This window comes from Leptopilina heterotoma, unplaced genomic scaffold (genome assembly GCF_015476425.1).
Source record: "Leptopilina heterotoma isolate Lh14 unplaced genomic scaffold, ASM1547642v1 Lhet_0, whole genome shotgun sequence".
NCBI lineage: Eukaryota > Metazoa > Arthropoda > Insecta > Hymenoptera > Figitidae > Leptopilina > Leptopilina heterotoma.
In genome coordinates, this window is record NW_025110811.1 from 1,492,684 (window position 1) to 1,515,830 (window position 23,147).

A 23,147-nucleotide genomic window follows, 5' to 3' on the forward strand; every position below is an offset into this window, starting at 1 on the left:
AAAATAATTGTATTCTTGCAAAGAATTTTATTATTTTTAAAAATAATTGAATCCATCGCAAGAATTTTAAATAAATTTTTTAAAAATTTAAAATAAATTATAAAAAAACCTTTTTTTGAGGATTTTATTTAAAATTGTATTAAAAATAATTGAAATTCTGCGATAAATTTTATTATTTATAAAAATAATTGAATTCGTAAAAGAGAATTTTATTATTTATAAAAATAATTGAATTCTTGCAAGGAATTTTATTATTTATAAAAATAATTGAATTCATCGCAAGAATTTTAAATAAATTTTAAAAAATTTAAAGTAAATTATAAAAAAAAACTTTTTTTGAGGATTTTATTTAAAATTATATTAAAAATAATTGATATTTTGCGATAAATTTTATTATTTATGAAAATAATTGAATTCTTCCAACGATTTAATTATTTTTAAAAATTTTAAGAAAAATTTTCGTAAGAATTCAATTATTTTCTTAAATAATATAAATTTTCGGTAAAATTCAATTATTTTCAATCTCAATATCTACTATTTTAATCAAATTTCATCAAAGAATTCAATTATTTAAAAAGTATTTCATTTAATTCTTCGCAAGAATTCAATTAATGTTTATAAATAATAAAACTCTTCTCAGGAATTCCATTATTCTTAAAAAATCTTAATAGGAAAATTCTATAATCTTAAAAAAAATTTGTTATAAGAATTCAATTATTTTCATAAATAGTAAAACTCATCGTAGGATTTTAATTATTTTTAATACAATTTTAAATGACTTTTTTGAAAAATGCAATTATTCTTAAAAATTTTATGAAAATTCTTATTAGGAATTCAATTATTTAAAAAAAAATTTTTGCCTTAGTCCATGGTTTGCTGTACTTTGGATTTGGCTAAAAATAAAAAAAACTGTTGTGTTTAAAAATATTCTTGTTCTTTTCCATGAATTTGAAGATTTTGGCCATCGAAAATAGTAAATTTTTCATACTTAAGGTATTTTTGTCTTCGGTTATAGTTTGCTAAATTTTAGCAGTGATACATATTATTTTGCACTATATGGGAAACAATCATAAGCAATCGTATTTTAGTTATTGGCCATTGTTTCATAATATATCTCAGAGTTTTTTTTTATTGTAAAGGTTTGTGGAAAAGGAAAGATGGAAAAGTCTAGCTAACTATGGCATTTGGCCATAGTTAGCTATAGACTTTTCCATTTTTTCCTTTTCCACTGCGGGACACGAGTTTTTATAGCTTCAAACAAGTCTTGAGCTTTAGAGCCTTAAATCTTGAGCGAGTCCTTAAGTCTCATGCCAATCTTATAACTCTTAGACGATTTTTTTTAGCTTCAAACAAGTCTTGAGCCTTGAGTAAATCTTGAGATAGCCACAATTTTTTTACGCACGTCTGTATTCAAATTATATCTATTGTCCATTTTTTTCGTTCTTAATCTCCCTCATCCATTGATTACATCTCATAGCGGGAAGTTGAGAACCTGACTTTTCCAACCAATGAAACCTGATCTACATCTAGTGAATTAGTTATAATCCAAAAAAAGTGCACTTTTATTATAGTTTTCACTCTTATCAACAACGGGACACTTACAGTTATTTGTTTAGTTTGCGTTCGAAATAATGAACGCAAAGCATACACAATGAAGCTGAACATAAAAATCATAATGATTTTTTATCCGATTTGTAATTTGTATACAGATCGTTTTTCCCTTCATGGGAAAACACATTCTTTACATTCACTACATTCTTTAAAAATAATTTATGTCTGAAATCTAAATTCAGTAATAGAATTAATAATTAAGGATAAATAATGAAATATTTAAGAACTACCATTTGCAGTACTTTTGTCCATTTTTAGCGTATTCATTCCCTTTTCTGTATTGTGTTCCGTACTTTCCATTATTCTGAACTTCATTTTGTTCTCCAACTATTCTTACTGAATATAATTTATTTGGAGATTCTAGCCACTATTATAGAATTCAAATTCCATTTTCAGAAACTAGAAATTATGGTACAATCGAAAGGTTTAGTAATTTCTAATTTTTAACAATACCATTATTATTGCTTCTGAATTTTCATCATATAGTGAAAAAGGAATATAGAGGTGGATGAATTGTAATGGTCGATTCGTTTTCAGTGCGGAAAGAGGGGGGGCTTTTATATTATGAAATCGACTGGGAGCGACGACTGAGTATTTTGATGGCAAAATCGAGGAGTGGTTTTGGACCCGTGCACATTTAACTTCCTATATATTTATATACATATATACGAGCCACAGAACATCTGTCTGTTCAATCGAGTTGAATCGATCGTAAACAATAGGATTGTCACTGGGGGTATACCAACAAACGCGTGGAATGCGTTGATAATGTTCCGAGGTGTATTATACAGTCGAAAAAGTTTTATACCATTTGTGCGCGCAAATTTTAAGTTTCTATAATATCTACACAACGCATATTCAGTTTGACGACGCGGCCATTATCACCATAAAATACCCGTTTATCGACGTGCATCTCTTCAGATTAATGTCGACACGCATCGTGGAGTCGACCTTTCATGCCATTCGACATGGTGCTTGCCATGATTTGATTTAGTAACGCTACTTCTCGATTTGAAATCCAACAAATAAAAATTTGAATAATCTTATTTTCTCTCTTGTTTCGAAGAGAAAAAAAGGGGGTGAAAAATATTTTCCCTACCAAACAGGAAATTGCTTCTTGTTATCATGAAAATCAGTTCATTTCGAAAAGGGTGAACCCTTTTCGAAATGATTTTAATAATAATGATTTAATGATTTTTGAAGTGATAGTGTCTGGTGAAAGTTGTGATTGATTTGGAATTATTTGATTCGAGTCTAATTGACTGCAATTGTCGGATGGGACTTTGATTCTCTCGTTTGTATGGATAGAATGATTTCACTTTTCCTGGGAGGCGAACAATTTGATCGGATATCTTAGAAGCGCAACTATTTTCTTTTATGCTGAAAGGCGCGCTAGTGTTTACCAGAGTCAAGTTACCATTATTGTTACAAACCACGCAAGAGCTTTCGCATCCACTTAGTGAAATTATCCGACCTATTTTGCCAGGTAGTCCACTCTGTTTGATGAAACATTTCGTGATTCCATTAGATGCCACTTAGTGTGGACTTTGTCATTAGTGATCAAGTTGTATGTTTATACACAATTTAGATAATATATAAAATAATAATTGTATGCAGTAATAAGAGAATAGTAAATAAAATTAATGAAAACTATATGAGTTAGAATAAATACTATTTCTAAAAGTAATTATGTTCAGGGTTGCCACAGGTTAGGGAACATTTTTTTTTTATTGTAGGTTGATTGCAGGTACGTCTTGAGCCTTTGATAGAATCTGAAGGTAGCTTTTGGGATAAGGAACATTTTTTTAAACGATCTGTATGATTGGTACACACAGTGCAGTGCTAATTTAAAAAACAAGTTTATACTTGTTATTGGGCTGAAACTGAAAATTGATATGAATCACTTGTTTAAAGTATAAAAGTTGATGTTTCCAAACTGATGAACCAAAACCAGATTTCAAACGAGATACAAACCAGACACTTTGTATAAATTTATCCCCCTTACAAAATTAGAAACTGAGAGGGAATGTATAATCAAATAAACATTCTCCCCGACGCTAATTGGAATCATTTACTCCTTAAAAGACTTCTTTTTTATTTACTACCGCTGACAAAATAATTGAGTCCTCTCAAGAATTTTATATACTTGACTTTTTTTTGTGTAGACTTTTTTTTCGAAAAAAGAATTTTATATAAACTTCTTGAGGACCTGTTCCCAATTTAGAAAATAATATTGTAAACATGAAAGCTCGCATGAAAGCAAGCATGAAAGTAGAGTTAAATACTGGGAAAATAAAAATTTATCATCATTGGAATCTCTTCTTGCTTTCTGGATATACAAGAAGATTATCCATTCTTGGTGTATGTAGTAAAGTCGGGTTTTGAATGAAGTGGAGATATTCAATTGAAAGTCCGAGATGGTTGGTTGAAGGAAAGAGGGGAAAAAAAAGGAGAGAGGAGGCTGTTGACCCTATATGTATGCTCTCTGTGATTCTTCTTCGATTCTTGGCACACACCACAATCCCTGACACGTCTATGTCTTTCACGTATGATTTCTTTAATGCGTGCGGACGTACATCTACTTAAATGCTTATAAGGTAGACTGTAAGACTTTGCGAGAAATTTATTTCGACATATAGTAGGAGACACGTGGCTAGTCGTGGCGTCTTCTAATCCCATTTGGTCTAATAAATGTCACTTGGGGAAATGCTTTAGGGTGCGTCGTGATATTTTCAAGCAGATTTTGATTATCGACTCAGACAAGGCGTCGACTTGGATAATACGATTAAGATTATGTGGGGGGTAATGAAAGATGGCAAATCACTGCATTTAAGAAACTTCTTTCTTCTTTTTTTTAAGAAGTTAATGTTAAGCCAATCATTGGGGTTGAATAAAGAGATTTTCTCCTTTCTTCTATATTCTTCATCTAAAAGAAAATTTTAAGGGTTCGAACCAGTGAAAGTATTTAAAAATACGGATTTTAAAAACCAAAAATGAAAAATTACGAATCATTTACGGACCAAACTGGCAAAAATACAACCAGTTTGAGTCAAATAAGAAAACATTTTACTAAAAAATAAAAAATTTTTTTTATAACTATAAAACATGAAGAAATCGATAACTCCGATTCTTCAACTCGGAGTGATCGGTTTCTTCATGTTTTATAATAATTAAAGACAACCGAGTGATAAAATCATTACTATAAGAATATTGTACTTCTTCAGAATTATTTTCATCATTTCAATTCAATTATTATTTTCAAGAATTTTTAACTAAAATTCTTCGATTATTTTTTTAAATTTTCGAAAAAGTTCTTTGACAATTTTCAAATTCTCATTTCTTTACAATATTCAATTTTACGAAATTTCACTTATTCGTAAATTTTTCAATGAAATATTTATTAGAAAATAAAAACTTCAAATAATATAAAAAAATTCAATTAAACTTTTTCAAAATTCAATTATTTCTAAAAAAATCACGCTATATTGCTTTTAATATTTATAATTATTATTATCTAAAATTTTAACTGAAATTCATCTCTAAATCAATTTTTATCAGAAAATTCTACTAGAATTCAATTATTTAAATACAAATGAAATACAAATAAATAATTTATTGAATAATTGAATGTTTCTTCAAAATAAAATTCTCATAAAAAATTTTATCAACTATTGAATTCTTCTGGCGAATTTTAATAAAATTTTTAAGAATAATTATTACATTTTTCGAGAAATTTGATTAAAATTGTATTTAAATAATTGAAATTCTGCGGTGAGTTTTATTATTTATGAAAATAATTGAATTCCTAAAAAGAATTTTATTGTTATTCATTAAATTTCTGCGAAGAATTTTATTATTCTTGAAAATCATTGAATTTCTGCAATAATTTGCAAATTTCTCCAAAATTAGTTTTTTTTTAGTGCTTGTAACGAAAATTCTTCTATAAATCCATTATTTTTTTAATTATTTTTGAAAAAGTTTCTTGAGAATTTTCATATTTATTTGTTTATAATTCTATTTTACAAAATTTCAATTATTTGGTAATTCTTCAATTATTAAATATATATTAGAAAATAAAAACATCAAAAAAATAATTTCAAGTAAAATTAGAAAAAAACTTTTTAAAAAAAATTAATTTTTCTACAGAATTGTTAGTTAAAAGTATTAAAAATTCAAATTTTTAAAGATTTTAGTATGAAAACTTTTCAAAATTAAATTATTTCTAAAAATTTACGCTATAATGATTTTAATATTCAATTTTAATTTAAAATTTTAAGTGAAATTCAATTTCAATTATTTTCATAAATAACAATATTCATCACAAGAATTCAATTATTTTAGAAGTAATAAAAATTTTAAAAAATCCAAGTTTTCAAAGATTTTAATTTAAAACGTTTTCAAAATTCAATTATTTCTTAAATTTTACGTAAAATTCATTTTTTAAAACAATTTTTATTAGAAAATTCTAGTAGAACTCAATTATTGAAATAAAAAAAAATTTTTATTGAACAATTGTATTCTCGTAAAGAATTTTATCGACAAATTTTTAAATAATTGAATTCTTTCGAATTTTAATAAAAGTTTTATGAATAATTACACTTTTCGAAGAATTCTATAAAAATTTTATTAAAAAATAATTGAAATGTAGCATTAAGTTTTATTATTTATGAAAATAATTGAATTCCTAAAAAGAATTTTATTTACGAAAATAATTGAATTATTGTAAAAATTTTATTATTTTTGAAAATAATTGAGTTATTTAGAAGAAATTTATAAAAAAAATCAGTAAATAATTGAATTCTTGCGAAGAATTTTAATAAAATTTTTGTAAATATTTAAATTTTTTTCAAGAATTTTATGAAAATTTAAAGAAATAATTCAATTATTTTTACTAATTTAATTAAAATGGTACTAAAAATAATTGAAATTCTACGATTAGGTATTTATTCGAATATAATTGAATTCTTAAAAAGAATTTTATTTCTTATGAAAATAATTAAATGTTTGCGTAGAATTTTATTAAAACTTTTTTAAATAATTGAATTCTTTTCGACAATTTGATTAAAATAGTAAAAATTATGCCAAGAATTTTATTAAAAAGTTTTTGAATTCCTGTGAAAAATTTTATTATTTAGGAAAATAATTGAATTCTTGCGAAGAATTTTAATAAAATTTTTGTAAATATTAAAATTTTTTTCAAGAAGAAGAAGGTACTAAAAATAATTGAAATTCTGAATTAAATTATTTTAAGAAATTGTGATAAAATTCTTTATGAAAATTCAATACTAAGAAATATTCAATTATTCAAAAGTTATTTATTTTTATATTTAAATAATTGAATTCTCGTTGAATTTTCTAATAAGAATTGATTTGTGAAATTTCATTATTTATAAAAATTGAATATTTCGAAGAATTTTATTAAAATTTTTGAAAATAATTGAATTCTTTTGGATAATTTGATTTTAAAATATAGTAGATATTGAAAATCATTGAATTGAGGAAGATTTTTGAAAATAATTGAAATTTTGACAAGCATTTTATTAAAATTTTTCAAAATAATTGAATTTCGGAGAAAATCTCTAAAAAGAAGTCATTTTTCCATAAATTTGAAAAAAAAGCTTCGCCTGGATCAGAAAGGAGCTGAGACATAAGAGAATTTGAAGAGAGAATTTTGCATTTGCGAATAAGGCGAATTATAAGCTTTTGGTTCTGGTGGGTGCTCCATTAACGGGATTTAGTCCTAAGTGCGAGAACCCAAACTTTAAATAGCGTTTATATCCTTGGCAGGGAGACACCCTCTCTAATTTCATCCCGCCCGCAGTAGTAATACTCCAATTTCCAGTGTTCACTTACGAAACTTTAGTTTTCACTCTAAAAACTTTATAATTAAAATTAATATATGTGGATTCTTGAAAAAATTATTAACTAGTCCCTTAAGACTATATTGATAATAATTAGTTTCTACTTTGTGAGAATTTTGGAAATAAATATGGGATAAAAAAGAATACTTTCTAAATTTTAATTAGCTAAAAATAGCTAAGATAGTAAAAGGTCAGTCGTTGATTCAATTATTAGCAATATGTCTTTTTATTTTTTACTTTCATTAATAAATATAGTTTTATTTCACTTATTTTGTTAAAACAGTCACTATAATGGTACTATTTTTTTCAACTAAGATTTTAAATATTAATTTATTTAGCAAAATTAAATTTTAATTGCCGAAGCAAAATGTCAGCCAAGATTTTACTAATAGTTATTTTCCATTTTTTTTTTAGAGAATGAGAATGAAAAATTACTTTAAGATATAATAATATATTATTTGTATTGAATAACGTTATTTTTAAAAATGCAAGTACAGCTGTAACTGTACTAAATTCTATGAAGTTATTTAATTTATTTGTAAATTAAAAAATATTTTTTTAACCTAATTTTTTTTTGTATTTTCAGTTTTGGAAAACGGACGGGTGGCAGTGCAAGAAGACCTAATGAATGTTTCGTTCTGGAGCCCTCCGAGATGATTGTGGTGAGTAGCATAACAAAATTTATCATTCAAAGTTTTGCTTTTTCATAGAATTAAAATTATTTATAATTTAAATATTATAAATAAATATAAATCCTATAATTAAATGAACATAAATAATTGAATAAATAGAAAATTTAAATAAATTATTATCTGTAATTATTTACAGGCTTTTTATTCGATAATTAATTTAAAAAAAGATAAAATTTAACTATTTCTAAAAATTAGAACTAATTCCAAAATTCAATCATTTTTTGGCGAAATTTCTAAATAAAATTAATCAAAACTTTAATCATTTTATTAAAAATTAAAATATCATTAAAGTTTTACAACAATAAAATTTTCAAAGATTTCAATTTAAAAATCTTTTGAAATTTAATTACTTCTAAAAATTCACACCCATAGCGCTACTAATATTCAATTATTTAGAATTTTAACTGAAATTCAATTTTAAATCAATTCTTATATTAGAAACTTATTGGAGAATTCAATTACTTAAATATAAAAATAAATAATTTATTGAATAATTGAATAAAAATTGAATTCTTATAAAGGACTTTATCAAAATTTTTTTAAGTACTTGAATTATTTTGAAAAAATTTAATAAAATTTTTATTAATAATTGCATTATTCAAGGAAGTAATTTAAATTAATATTACAAATTATTGAAATTAAATTAAAATAAATATATTAAATGATTAAATTCCTTTGGAAATTTTATGCCTAATTTATTACGAAAAATTTCATTAAAATTTTAAAAAAAAATAGATTCCCAGAGAAGAATTTGATTATTTGTAAAAATAATTTAATTCTTGCGAATAATTTTGTAATGATTTTTTCGAAAAATTTTATGAAAATTGTGATTTAATAAATTTTTAAATAATTGAATTCCTATGTAAATTTCATTATTTATAAAAATAATTGAATTCTTGCAACAAATTTTATTAAAATTTTTTTGAAAATAATTGAGTCCCTGAATAGAATTTTTGTTATTTATAAAAATAATTGAATTCTCGTGAAGAATTTTATAAAAAATCTTTTAAGGGCATTTGAACCTTGATGACGTTTCAGTTTGTGCAAAGCATGTGTGACGTCATCAAGTTTCAAATGCCCTTAAATTTTAAAATAATTGATATTTTTTGAAAAATTTTATGAAAATTGTGTTTTAAACTTTTAAATAAATGAATTCCTATGGAAATTTTATTATTTATGAAAATAATTGAATGTTTGCAAAGAATTTTATAAAAATTGTTTTTAAATAATTGAATTTCTCCTGAGAAATTTTTTATTAAATAAGTAGATATCGAAAATAATTGAATTTCGAAAAATTTTTCGAAAATAATTGATACTTTTGAAAGAATTTTTATTAAAATTTATTAAAGAATAAATTAAAATTTTTGTTTTTAAGAATTTTATTAAAATCTTTGAGAATAATTATTCTAAATTTAGGTTTTTTTTATTTTAAATAAATATTTATTTGGTTGAAATTAACGTTTATTTAAAGTAAAAAGAATCTATTTAAACTAAAATTTAATACAAAGGAATATTTAATTTGGTATTTAATTATAAACAGTTCATTTGAATCAAGGAGGGAAATTAAAGAGTTCAACTAAAAATAAACCCTTTTCTTATGAGTAATGAGAATTCTATTTTAAAAATAAAAAAAGAAACATTAATCAAAAAAGTTCACGCAAATTTTCACGGCGTAGAAAAACTAAAACGTAGTATACCTATAGGCTTGTTATAATTATAAAATTAATTAATCAATCGTGACACGTAAGAAACAACTATATATATATATATACATACAATGTCGATTTTTAATGATAAGACGATAAACTTTCGTGTTTGTTTTTAATTATTTATTTATACACGCAAGTATAATAATGAGCGATGTCAAAATGCGTGTATTATAGAGGAATTATGTCAAGATATTTTGGTCTTTATTTTTGAACGCACTTAGGAACCCATTTTACTTTATATAGATATTATATTAATAAACTTAATGAAGTCTCTTGTGCCAAGTGGAAAATTCGTAGATTGTATATGTGTGTGTGTAGAAAGTTATTATTATATAGAAGGTATACGCATATGTGTTATTATTATATACAATATTGTGTACAACCACAACTACATCAAAGTGAAAGACAATGCTGTATACAGACAAGATGACTTGCCGGAGATATATGCTGGACGTGACAGTTAATCGATATATTCGCATTTCATTCTCGAGTCATGTTTTCAGAGTGTGAGAAAACAAAAAGTTTATTTTTTTTTTTTTAATATTCCCTTTAAATATTTTTTAATATTTCCCCATTGATGACAAAATTTTGATAATTTTTATTAAAACTTATTTATAAAATTAGTTTTAATATCTACTATTTTAATCAAATTTTCCAAAAGAATTCAATTATTTAAACAAAATTTTTAATTTTAATAAAAATTTCAAAGGAATTCAATTACCTGCGAATTTTTTTTATAAATTTCTTCGCACCAATTCAATTATTTTTAATTTTTTAATGAATTTTCTCGAAAGAATTCAAATATATTCAGAGAATTAATTGAAAAAAATAGTTCTGAAGAAATTCAATTATTTCGAAAAGGTTTAAATAAAATTCTTTAAAAATTCTATTATTTAGAAAAATTTTGACAAAATTCTTTACAAGATTTAGTTAATAAAATTGCAATTTTAATAAAATTTTTCTATACAATTCAATTATTTTCAATACAATTTTTCTTAAGAATTCAATTATTTTCGTAAATAATACATTTTTAAAAGAATCAATTATTTAAGAAAATTTGAATTAATATTCTTCGCGAGAAATCAAATATTTTCGGAAATAATAAAATTCTTCTCGAGAATTCAATTATTAAAAAAAATTTTGATAAAATACTTTATAAATTTGAAAAATTTAAATACAATTTATCATAGAATACAAATATTTTCGTAAAATATAAAATTCTTCTCGAGAATTCAATTATTGTCAAAAATGTTTGTAAAAATTTTTGAAACAATTCAATTATTTTCGTAAAAAATAAAATTCTTTGAAGAAATTCAATTATTTAAGAAATTTTAAGAAAATTCTTTTCAAGAATTCAATTCTTTTCGAAAATAAACATTTTCACAGGAATTCAATTTTTAAAAAAAAATCAATATAATTCTTCGTTAGATTTCAATTATTTTCAATTTCTTAATAAAATTTCTCAATGGAATTTAATTATTTTCAAAAAGTTTTAAAAAATTCTAAGCAAATCAATTATTTAAAAAAATTTTAATAAAATTCTTCACAAGAAATTAATTATTTTCATAAATAATAATATTTTTCTCTGGAATTCCATTAATTTTACAAATAAAATTCTTCACAAGAATTAAATTCTTTAAAAAAAATTTTTAATAATAGAATAATTTTAAAAAAATTTTTATAAAATTCTTCGCAAACATTCAATTATGTATTTTTATAAATCAAACAATTCTCACAGGAATTCAATTATTTAAAAAAGTATTTTCCAAATATTTTTCGAAAAAAATCAAATATTTAAATAGATTTTTATAAAATTTCTCGCAAGAATTCAATTATTTTTTAAAATTTTAATAATAATCGTTGCAAAAATTCAATTATTTTTATAAATAATAAAATTCTTCTCAGGAATTCAATTATTTTTTAAAACTGTAATAATAATCGTTGCAAAAATTCAATTATTTTTATAAATATTAAAACTCATCGCAGGATTTCAATTATTTTCAAAAATAAAATTTTTCACAGGAATTCAATTATTTTTAAAAAAATTTAATAAAATCTTCGTCGTATTTAAATTTTTTTCAATTTTTTAATGAAATTTCTCGATGGAATTTAAGTATGTTCAAAATGTTTTAAGAAATTCTGAGAAAATCAATTATTTTCACAAATAAAATTCTTGACAAGAATTCGATTCTTTAAAAATTTTTTAAATAAAATTCTTTGCAAGAATTCAATTATTTTCAGAAAGAACAAAACTTATCGCAGAATTTTAATTATTTTTTATATAATTTTAAATAAAATGATAGAAAATTGCATTTATTCATAAAAGTTTTATTTAAATTCGCCATGCCATAAGAATTCAATTATTTTTTAAAATTTTGATAAAATTCTTCATAAGAATTAAATTTTAAGAAATATTCAATTATTTATTAAATTATCTATTTTTGTATTTAAATAATTGAATTCTCGAAAAATTTTCTAATAAAAATTGGTTAAAAAATGAATTTCACTTAAAATTTGACGTTTTTTTTTGAGTATCTTATAATTTTTGGAGTGAATCAAAGTATTCTTCTTAATCAGAATATTCTTTAGGGTCAGGAAAAAATGTAGAAATTTTGTCTGGAAATCAGGGAAAAACAAAATTAAATTTTTTTAATAACCCTGTTATAAAGTAAAATTTTTGAAAACCACAGTTTTTCTAAGGATATGAAATTGAGACAAAAAATAAATCAAAACTGTTGCTGCGCAACACTTTTGATTTATTTTTTGTCTTAATTTGATATCCTTAGAAAAATTGGGACAATTTCAATAATTAAACATTTTTTATTGTTATTGTTGCGAATAAAAGTAAAAATTCAGTGATCGAAATATATACTTAAATTGTAATTTACAAATAAATTGAATAAATTGACATTTTTATTGAGAAAGAAAATGTTCCGTTAGTAACCTAACTTTTATGTTTTAAAATATACATAAAAGTTTTATTGCTAAAATGCGTCCATTATTCTAACTTATTATTTAACTTTTTTTTAAATTAATTTTTTTCATTTTTTTTTTAGATTTTTTTAATGAAAAGATAATATAAAAAGTAATTTAAAAAATGGTATGAAAAACCAATTTGCGAAAAGAATGCATAAATATGAAATTGTTTTGATATTTTCTCTCGCGCAGTGAGATTGTAACCTATGTGACTAAGCTCTAGTTTTTTCTAACAGTATTTTCAATTGCTAACTTCTTCTCACTCTTATACTGTTATTTGCCAGTTTCAAATGCAAGAAATAAACGTAATTAACATACCTAGTGCATCATTATGTTTTCAAATTTATATAACAGTAAATGTTGCCTTCCTTTGTATTATTTTTTTTTTTCAATATAAAATACATATTTTGATTTTCAAAGTGTGAAAAATATAACTTTTAATAAAATTTTTTCCCTATAAAACTGCTCTTGAAATAAATTAAATAAATAATTAAATTAAATAATATTTTGCCTTAAAAAAATTAATTACAGAAACATTTTAAAAAACGAGGAGTTAGAATTAAAATTTTTATAAAAAATTGAATTTTTTTATATTAACGATTAAATTCTCGAAAAACTTTTTCGGGACATTATTCAAACTAATTGCGATTTCGAGGAAAATAATTTCAATTAAATTTCAAAAGGTTTAAAGTTTAAATTTTTTATCATTATGAATTTTGAAAAAATTGTAGTTGAAATTTCTGGAAACAATTAAATTTCGAAATTTAGAACAAAATTCAGTTTTTTAGAAACTCTCTAAAAGATTTTATTTAAAACTTTTTGAAAATTGAAAAACTGAATTATTCTAAATTTTGAAATTTAATTGTTTCCAGAAATTTCAACTAAAACTCTTTCAAAATTCAAATTATCAAAAATTTAAATTTTCAACAGTCTTGAAATTTAATTGAATTTTAAAAATTAATTAAAATTCAATGATTTAAAATAATGATTTACTTCATAATTGAATTATACCTAAAAACTTCGACTATAACTATTCGAAAATTCAATTATTTTCTTGAATATTTATTCTAAGTTCTTCTTTAAATCAATTATTTTTAATAATTTTCCGAAAGTTCTTTGAGAATTGAACTAATTCAGAAATAAAAAATAGTTCACTCTTAAAATACTATTTAAAATTTAATTGAAAATATTTGAATTTTAAATTGTATTTTAAGCGTGAACTTTTTTTTTATTTTTGAATAATTCAAATTTCAAAGAATTTTCTGAAAATTATTAAAAATAATTGATTTAGAGAAGAATTTGTGTGAAAAATTCTAGAAAACAAAAAAATTTTGAAGAATTTCAGTTTATAATTATAAAAAGAAATGGAATTTCAGAAAGGTTTGAATTTGAAATTTAAAAAAATTTTAACTCGAGTGGAAGAAATGCAAAAGTATTTAAATCTCTATTTAACAAAATTATTGAATTTTTATGTAATTAAATTTTTGGAATTTTGGAAAACTTAGGTTTTTGAAAAAGTTTAATTAAAAAAAATTGTGAAGATAATTGATTTCCCGTAAGTAATTAATTGAAAAATTGTAAAAATAATTATATTTAAAATTTTCTATTTTAGTATTTTATTATTTAGGATTTTATTAAAATTTTTTTTAAATATTCCGTTTTTTTGTTAAAGAAAAATGTAAACCATTTTAAAAAATATTTTAGAAATAATTGAATTTTACAAAAAATTAGGAATTTTGAAAAAGTTTCATTTAAAGTTTTTGAAGATAATTGAATGCCGAAAAGTAAATAATTGAGAAATTGTATTAAAAATAATTATTATTTAAAATTTTGGAAAATTTTATTAAAATATTTTTTAAAAAATCGTGTTTTTGAAGAAAAATGTAAAATATTTTAAAGAATGTTTTGGAAATAATTGAATTTAACAAAAAAATTAAAAAAAATTTTTTTAAAAATTAAAATTAAATTAAAATTTTAATTAGTTTTTTAAAAAATTTTAATTTTAAGTTTTTGAAGATAATTGAATTCCCGAAAGTAAATAATTGAAAAATTGTATTAAAAATAATTATTATTTAAAATTTTTGAGACTTTTATTAAAATATTTTTAAAATAATCTTGTTTTTGAAGAAAAATATAAAACATTTTAATAAATATTTAGAAAATAATTGAATTTAACAAAAAGTTAGAATTGAAATTATTATTTCAGAATAGGAAAAAATTCAGAGAAAAGAGAATTTTTTATTAACATAAAGGTGGAAATTTTGATGAATTATTAATAAAAATGAATATTGTTAATTATTAAAATTAATTAATTAAAAATGTATATTATTAATTATTAACATTAATTAATTAAAATATAGTAAAAAATGGGGTTAGTTACTAAAAATATAAAGGTGAAAAATTATTAATTATTATTAAAAAATAATTAAATATAAAAAAATAAAATTAATTATTAAAATTAATTAACTTTAAAAATATCGTGTTTAAAATGTTGTTAGTTATAGCAAATGAAAGGCACAACAGCGGATAAAGTAGAAAACCATTCGAACCATTAAGATTCCCGATGTAAGTAAATGCTGCCCCCTATTTGTACTTTACAAAACTTCTTTACCAACCAAAGAATGAATCGAGTTTATAATTTCATTTAAATTCTTTCTAAAGAAATTAAGGCCATGCGTTTAGTAGTCAATACTTGTAATGTAATATAGAAATCTTGCACTACTTTAGTTTCTTTTATGTCGCCAGTCTCTTCGGTTCTCTAATTTTTCTATAAAAATTTCTCACACTTTTTATTTTTTCTTTTTTTTAAATGACCATTCCGTCTACTTTCATATCCATTTTACATATTCAAAAAGCATAAATAATTTGTGTTCGTGAGTGTTTTTTTCAAAAAAGAAAAATTTCCATTTTACATTTGCTTTCAAGTACCTATATTGTTAATGAACAAAATGTTTTTAAAACTAAATTTAAATTAAATTTAATGCGGAAAAAAATATTTATCTGGAATAGCTATACAAATTTCACTGGTATTAGAGAAATTTTAATTTTTTTTTTTTTTAAACTTTCGCTATTCTAGAGAAACTAACGAGCTTTTTTTCGTGAAAAATTAAATTATAATTTAAATTCTCATAATTGAAATTAAATTAATTAAATTCATTAAGCAAATATAGAGTTTTTAATAAAATTCTGACATGTAGTCGTTTTTTTAAAAAGTATCGGGAAAAATGAGAATTTTTAATAATCACGGATGATAAATATTGAAACTGATTCAAATAATTAAACGTAAACTTTGACTTTCAAGTAAACTCTGACATATTAAATTTAATGTTATAAATGGTTAAATATATGAACGTTAATTATACGTTATCATATAAAGAATATATAATTACGTTAATTAAGAAACTATTTCACCTTTTTCACGAATTAAAAATAAAAAACAAATATATTTCTGTTCTAATATAAATTTTATTGAAATTTATGTTATTGTTGAATTTCTTTTTTTGTCAAAAAAAAAAAAAAAACAAACAAAACAAAACAAAATACAAAAGGTAAATTGAATGAAATGGCAGAATAAAATATACATTTAGGTAAATTATTATTTATATTCCAGTTGTTGTTGTTGTTGTTCTCCCACGTGAAAATCTCAAGCCCCCGCATTTGTATTCATGTTTTTTTAATGGCATAGAGGCGTATTTAGGTTCAACATTGCCGGGAGCTGTTAAATCTGTAGCATATTAAACTCGTGACCTTTAACATTTATTTTTCATTTTTCTACTCGTGAATCCCAATCCACCGCTTTTCAGGTTGCATTAAAAAAGAATAATACAACTTTTCCCTTTTTCTCAACTATATACATATATATTCCTCCTGTCTTATATTTTTAATATAATTTCCATTTATCTTCTCATTTTTTAAAAACTCTCTTTTAAATTAAACAATTTTCTTTCCTCCTGTACGAAAAATATTCTCTTTTTAGAATAATTCATTGCACGTTGTTATTATAATAATTATTATTTTTTTATTATTATTCAACCCACTCTGAATTTTTATTTTAAAGTATGATTTTTAACTGACATACAGTTTTTCTATAAGGATATCAAAATTGAGACAAAAAACGAAGCAAAAGTGTTGCGAAGCAACAGTTTTTATTCGTTTTTTGTCTCAATTTTGATATCCGTAGAAAAACTGCAGTCACAGGCTTTCGTACTCGATAATTAATTTTAATAAAGTAGCAAAAAGTGGCTTAAAGACAGAAAAAAGTATTGTAAAAAAGTAGCTATCGAAAAATTAAATCAATTTTTTTATAATTTCTAAATTACTAGGAAAAATAGAATAATTTTTTAAAATAAATATTTAAATACCTATTTATTTTGTCTACTGGAATTAAATGATTTTTTCAAATGATTTCAATGTAACGCATTTTTAAAATTTAACTATTTCCAAAAAAATACAAAAGTAATTCTTTCAAAATTCAATCATTTTTCAATTCATTTTGCTTGAAATTTATAAATAAAATTATTCAAAACTTTAATCATTTTATTTTATTCAATTCTATAAATCAATTCTTATTCGAAAGTTCAACGAGAATTTAATTATTTAAATAATAAATAATTTATCTGAAAAATTGAATATTTCTTAAATTTCAATTCTTATAAAAAACTTTATCAACATTTTTTTTAAATAATTGAATTTTTACGAAGAATTGCATTAAAATTTTTGATAATAATTAAATTCATTTAAGAAATGTAATTACAAATGAATTGAAAATAATTATTACAATCTAAGAAACAAATTATATCAAATTTTTTTTAAATAATTGAATTTTTTTTAAAGAATTTTATTCAAATTTTCAAGAATAATTGAATTTTTCGTGGAATTCATTTAAAATTGTATTAAAAATAATTGAAAGTCTGCTTTGAGTTTTAATATTTATAAAAATTATTGAATTCTTTGAAACGATTCAGTTATTTTTAAGAATTTTAAGAAAAGTTTTATTAAGAATTCAATTATTTTCTCAAATAATGAAAATCTTTGGTGAAATTCAATTATTTTTAATATCTACTATTTTAATCAAATTTCACGAAAGAATTCAATTATTTAAAAAATATTTAATAAAATTCTTCGCAAGAATTCAATTATATATTTATAAAAAATAAAACTTTTATCAGAAATTCAATTATTTTTAAAAATTTTAACAAAATTTGTTATAAGAATTCAATTATTTTCATAAATAATAAATCTCAACACAGTATTCAATCATTTTTAATACAATTTTAAATAAATTTCTCAAAAATTGCAATTATTTTTAAAAATTTTATGACAATTCTTCAGAAGAATTCAATTCTTATAAAAAATTTTGATAAAATTTAATATTAAAATTTAATAATTATTCTCAATACATTTTTAATTAAATTTCTTGAATGAATTAAATTATTTTCAAAAATTTTAAAGAAATTCTTCTTAGAAATTCAATTATTTTTAAAAAATTTAATTCAAATTCTTAGTAAACATTTAATAAATTTCTTAAATTTGTCGAAATTCAATATTAATTTTATATATATTCATTTATAAATTTTATTACAAAATTCTTAGTAAAAATTCAATAAATTTCTTAAATTTGCCGAAATTCAATTACAAATTATAAATTGAATTTTTGTCACCAAACTTTAATAAAGTTTTGAAAATAATTGAATTCTTTCGAAGAATTTTATTAAAATTTTTAAGAATAGTTGCATTTTTTGTGGAATTTATTTGAAATTGTATAAAAAATAATATAAATTCTGCGATAAGTTTTGTTATTTATGAAAATAATTGAATTCTTGCAACGAATTTTATTAAAATTTTGTTTGAAGAATTGAGTTCTCGTGTAGAATATTATTTATGAAAATAATTGAATTCCGAAGAAAAAATGTTATTATTTATGCGAAAATAATTAATTTCTTGTGAAGAATTTTATTGAAATTTTTTTAAATAATTGATTTTCTCAGAATTTCTTGAAACTTTTTAAAAATAATTAAATTCCATTGTGAAATGTCATTGAAAAAATTGAAAATAATTGAAAACCTGCTATGAGTTTTAATATTTATAAAAATAATAATTGAATTCTTGCAATCATTATTATTGCAATTTTAAAAAATAATTGAATTCCTAAACATGGATTTTATTATTTATAAAAATAATTGAATTCCTGAGAAGAATTTAATTATTTATAAAAATATTCGAATTCCTGAGAAGAATTTTATTATTTATAAAAATAATTGAATTCTTGCAAAGAATTTTATAAAAATCTATTTAAATAATTGATTTTTTCGAAAAATATTAGGAAAATTCTGCTTTAAATAATTGAATTCCTGTGAAAATTTTTTTATTTATGAAAATAATTGAATGTTTGCGAAGAATTTTATAAACATTTTTTTTAAATTATTCAATTCTTTTGAGAAATTTTTTATTAAAATAGTAGATAGTCAGTGATTGACTTTTTGCTTCTAAATCAGTTATTTTTAAATATGATTCAAATTTAGAGAGTTTAGATGACTTGGAAATATTTTTCCAAAAAATTTTGTTAGTTGTAGAAAATGGGAGTTGGTTAAATTCTCAGTGATGTGTTCATGCACCTGACGTATACGTTTTCTTGCAATTATATATATATCCACCTCTTGAGATAATGGTGCGGTGATGATACTGCAAATTACCGTAGTAGTTCTTTGCGTTCGTATTATACGTAGGTATATGTAGGGTGAGAGTGGGCGCGAATAATATTAATCCTCCTCTGCTTCCAATCTTGTTCGTTTTCACTTCAACCATGAATTCTTGAGAGGGTAATTTTCCTTGCTTGAGAATCTTTGTCAATTTTCTTTTAATTAAGAGAAGTCCTTCTTGGATGGTTAATTTTCAATATTCAAAATTTGCCGTCTCAAGTTTCTTTTTCTCTCCCCTTTTTCGCGTCAATTCTCTATAAGCTTCTGAAGTTCCGAACGTTGAAATGAACGAAGTTTAGCTATTTTTTCTTTATTGCAATAATATTGCAATAAAATTGCAATAAAGTCACACGTATTAAAAATTAATTTACACTCAAAAGAATTTTTAGTTGATTTTTGACTACTTCAACAAGTCTGAATAATTCAAGAAGTCAGCTGAATTTAAAAATTTGTACAGACCAAACAGTTGTACCAAAAAGTAGTTAAATTAATAAAAGAACTAAGAATGTAGTAAATTTTCAAATTCAAACATAGAAAAAAGTAGCTTTTAGTGGCACAAATCTAAAAAAATAATCCAAAAACTCAAATAGTAGGAAATCGTAGAAAAAGTAGTAAATAGTAAAAGTTTGTTTTAGTAGAAGAGTATACGAGAGCCTGTTATTATTTTTCTTAAAGAAAAGTCTAAAATTATCAGACTATTTCTAAATAGAAGTGACATTTGTTTATTTATAAACGAAACGAGTCAGCGTCTACAAAAATATTTACAATATAAGAAAAAAAATGAAAAAAGAGCAAATCACAACCTCATGAATTAAAACAAACACAACAAAGAAGAAGTTAATTTAAATTTTTCCCACACGAGTTCAATTATTATGACTCAGAGATCGTGAGTAAGAACCGGAGCTTGAGGTTTGTGAATGTAGTTGTAGAAAATAGTAGAATTTTACTCGCACAAATACGATAATAAAAGCCACAAACGTAGGGAACGCTGTAGTATGTGTGTTGATGTTGTGACCGCGAGACATGAATGGAAAAGCAAAAGCAAAGACGTTGCGCTATCTCACAAATACAAACGCGAATATCTCCCTCTCTAACTTTACACACACTTTTTTTTTTACAATACAATTCAAATATATTGCGAAAATATATAGAAAATTTCATTCATAGAAAAAGATTTACGAATAATAATCATAATACTAAAATCGACCTACTTTGTTCAACTAAAAATAAAATTATATTCTACAAAAAAGGAAAAACTATTCAAGTCCTTGTTAAATTTTCATACGGGAAATTATTTAATAATGTATTTCAAAGGTAGAAATAAATACCTATATATATAAACTATTACGTCAAAGGGTTCGGAACATTTTATGCTCCAGCGAGCACAAGGGGAAAAACTCGATTCTTAAATAAAAAAAAGAATGGAAGTTCTTCTCCACACCTTTTTCTTCAGAAAACAGTGCAAGGGAATCATGGGAAGAGAACTGAGTTTACAAAGCGGAAACGATAAAAAAAAAAAAAAAGTTCCAATATTGACAAAAGACTTATTGGAATATTGTGTAATCCTATTACAAAAGTGTCATTTGTATATCAGTGTCGTAAATTTATCATATTTTTCATTCTTTATATACTGAGAAAAATATTTGCTTTTATAACATTTTAATTATAAACAAAACATCAATAACTGACATCACATTCTTTCTACCTGAATAATGTTTATTGCGTTAATAAATTTTTCTTTGAACCACTAAATTTCAAATTATAAATACGAAAAAAAGAGAAAGAAGAAGAGTTGTTGAAACCGAGGTAACAGGTAAATTTGTCGAAACTATAATATTGATAATCGATAAACCCTTATCACAAGTTCCCCGGAAATTGATACTTTCTTTTCTCTGGTTATATATCTAGGAGATTTTCGAAACAACAAACTTTCTGAAACTATATTGCTTCAGTTATAGATATCCGATAAGAGAGCTTTGAACTTTTCTAGTTTCCGTTAACAATCTGATCAAAATACAAAAATTCTGCCTTCGATTTTTTACGTCGAGAAAAAAGTAAATCTGTAAAAAATTATTCTATTTACCAATTACCAATACCAATCTATTTACCAATTTTTTTACGATTAGATACTATTTGGATATATCTACTATTTTAATAAAAAATTTCCCAAAAGAATTGAAAAATTTGAAAAAAATGTTTATAACATTCCCTTCGCAAACATTCAATTATTTTCAGAAATAAAAAAATTTTCACAGGAATTCAATTATTTAAAGCAGAATTTTCCTAATATTTTTCGAAAAAATTCAATAAAATTCTTATCAAGAATTCAATTATTTTTATAAATATTAAAACTCATAGCAGGATTTCAATTATTTTCAATTTTTTAATGAAATTTCTCAATGGAATTGAATTATTTTCAAAAAAGTTTTAAGAAATTCTGAGAAAATCAATTATTTAAAAAAATTTGAATAAAATTCTTCACAAGAAATTAATTATTTTCATAAGTAATAATATTTTTCTCTGGAATTCAATTATTTTAATAAATAAAATTCTACAAGAGAAATTAATTCTTTAAACAAAATTTTAATAAAATTTGATGCAACAATTGAATTATTTTAATAAATAACAAAACTTATCGCAGAATTTCAATTATTTTTTAAACAACTTTAAATAAATTCAACAAAAAATGCAACTTTTCCTAAAAATTTTAATAAAATTCTTTGAAAGAATTCAGTTATTAGGTATAAATAATTTCAAATAAATACTCTATAATAATTGAATTGTTTTCAATATAATTTTAATAAAATTTTTTGAGGGAAATCAATTATTTTCATAAATAATATACAATTTTCAAAGAAATTCAATTATATTTAAAACACAATTTTCATAAAATTTTTTGAAAAAAATCATTTCTTTAAAAAATTTTTTTTTTAATTCTTTTCAAGAATGCTATTTTTTTAAAGACTTTATTAACGTTCGGTAACAAAAAATCAATTTATAATTTATAATTGAATTTCTTCAAATTTAGGAAATTTATTAAATATTTACAAAGAATTTTAAAAAAAATTTTTTAAAATAATTGAGTTCCTACGAAGAATTTCTTTAAAATTTTTGCAAATAATTAAATTCATTGAAGAAATTTAATTGAAAATGTATTAAGAATAATTATTAAATTCTAAGTAATAATAAATTTTATTAAAATTTTCTTATAAAAATTGAATTCTTTCGAAGAATTTTCATAAATATTTTTTAAAATAATTGCATTTTTAGAGATATTTATTTAAAATTGTATTAAAATAATGAAAATCCTGCGTTGAGTTATATTATTTATGAAAATAATTGAATTCTTATAACATATTTTATAAAAATTTTTAAAAATAATTGAATTCCTGAGAAGAGTTTTATTATTTATATACATAATTGAATTCTTGCGAAGAATTTTATTAATTTTTTTTAAATAATTGAATTCTTTCGTGTAATTTTATTAAAATAGTAGATATTGAAAATAATTGAATTTCACCGAAGATTTTCATTATTTGAGAAAATAATTTAATTCTTAAGAAAACTTTTCTTAAAATTTTTGAAAATAATTGAATCGTT

The 23,147-nt window shown here is 21.8% G+C and overlaps 1 protein-coding gene across 8 annotated transcripts in view; it reads left to right on the forward strand.

The window, feature by feature from the left end:
- The window catches only part of LOC122509187 (rap guanine nucleotide exchange factor 6-like), a 256,566-nt gene that overhangs the window by 184,076 nt on the left and 49,343 nt on the right, over positions 1-23,147 (forward strand). For all 8 annotated transcript variants that reach the window (XM_043623060.1, XM_043623386.1, XM_043623721.1 and 5 more), the window contains one exon: positions 8,059-8,134. In XM_043623060.1, the coding sequence (XP_043478995.1) occupies positions 8,059-8,134 (76 nt within the window). The remainder of the gene's footprint in view (positions 1-8,058; positions 8,135-23,147) is intronic.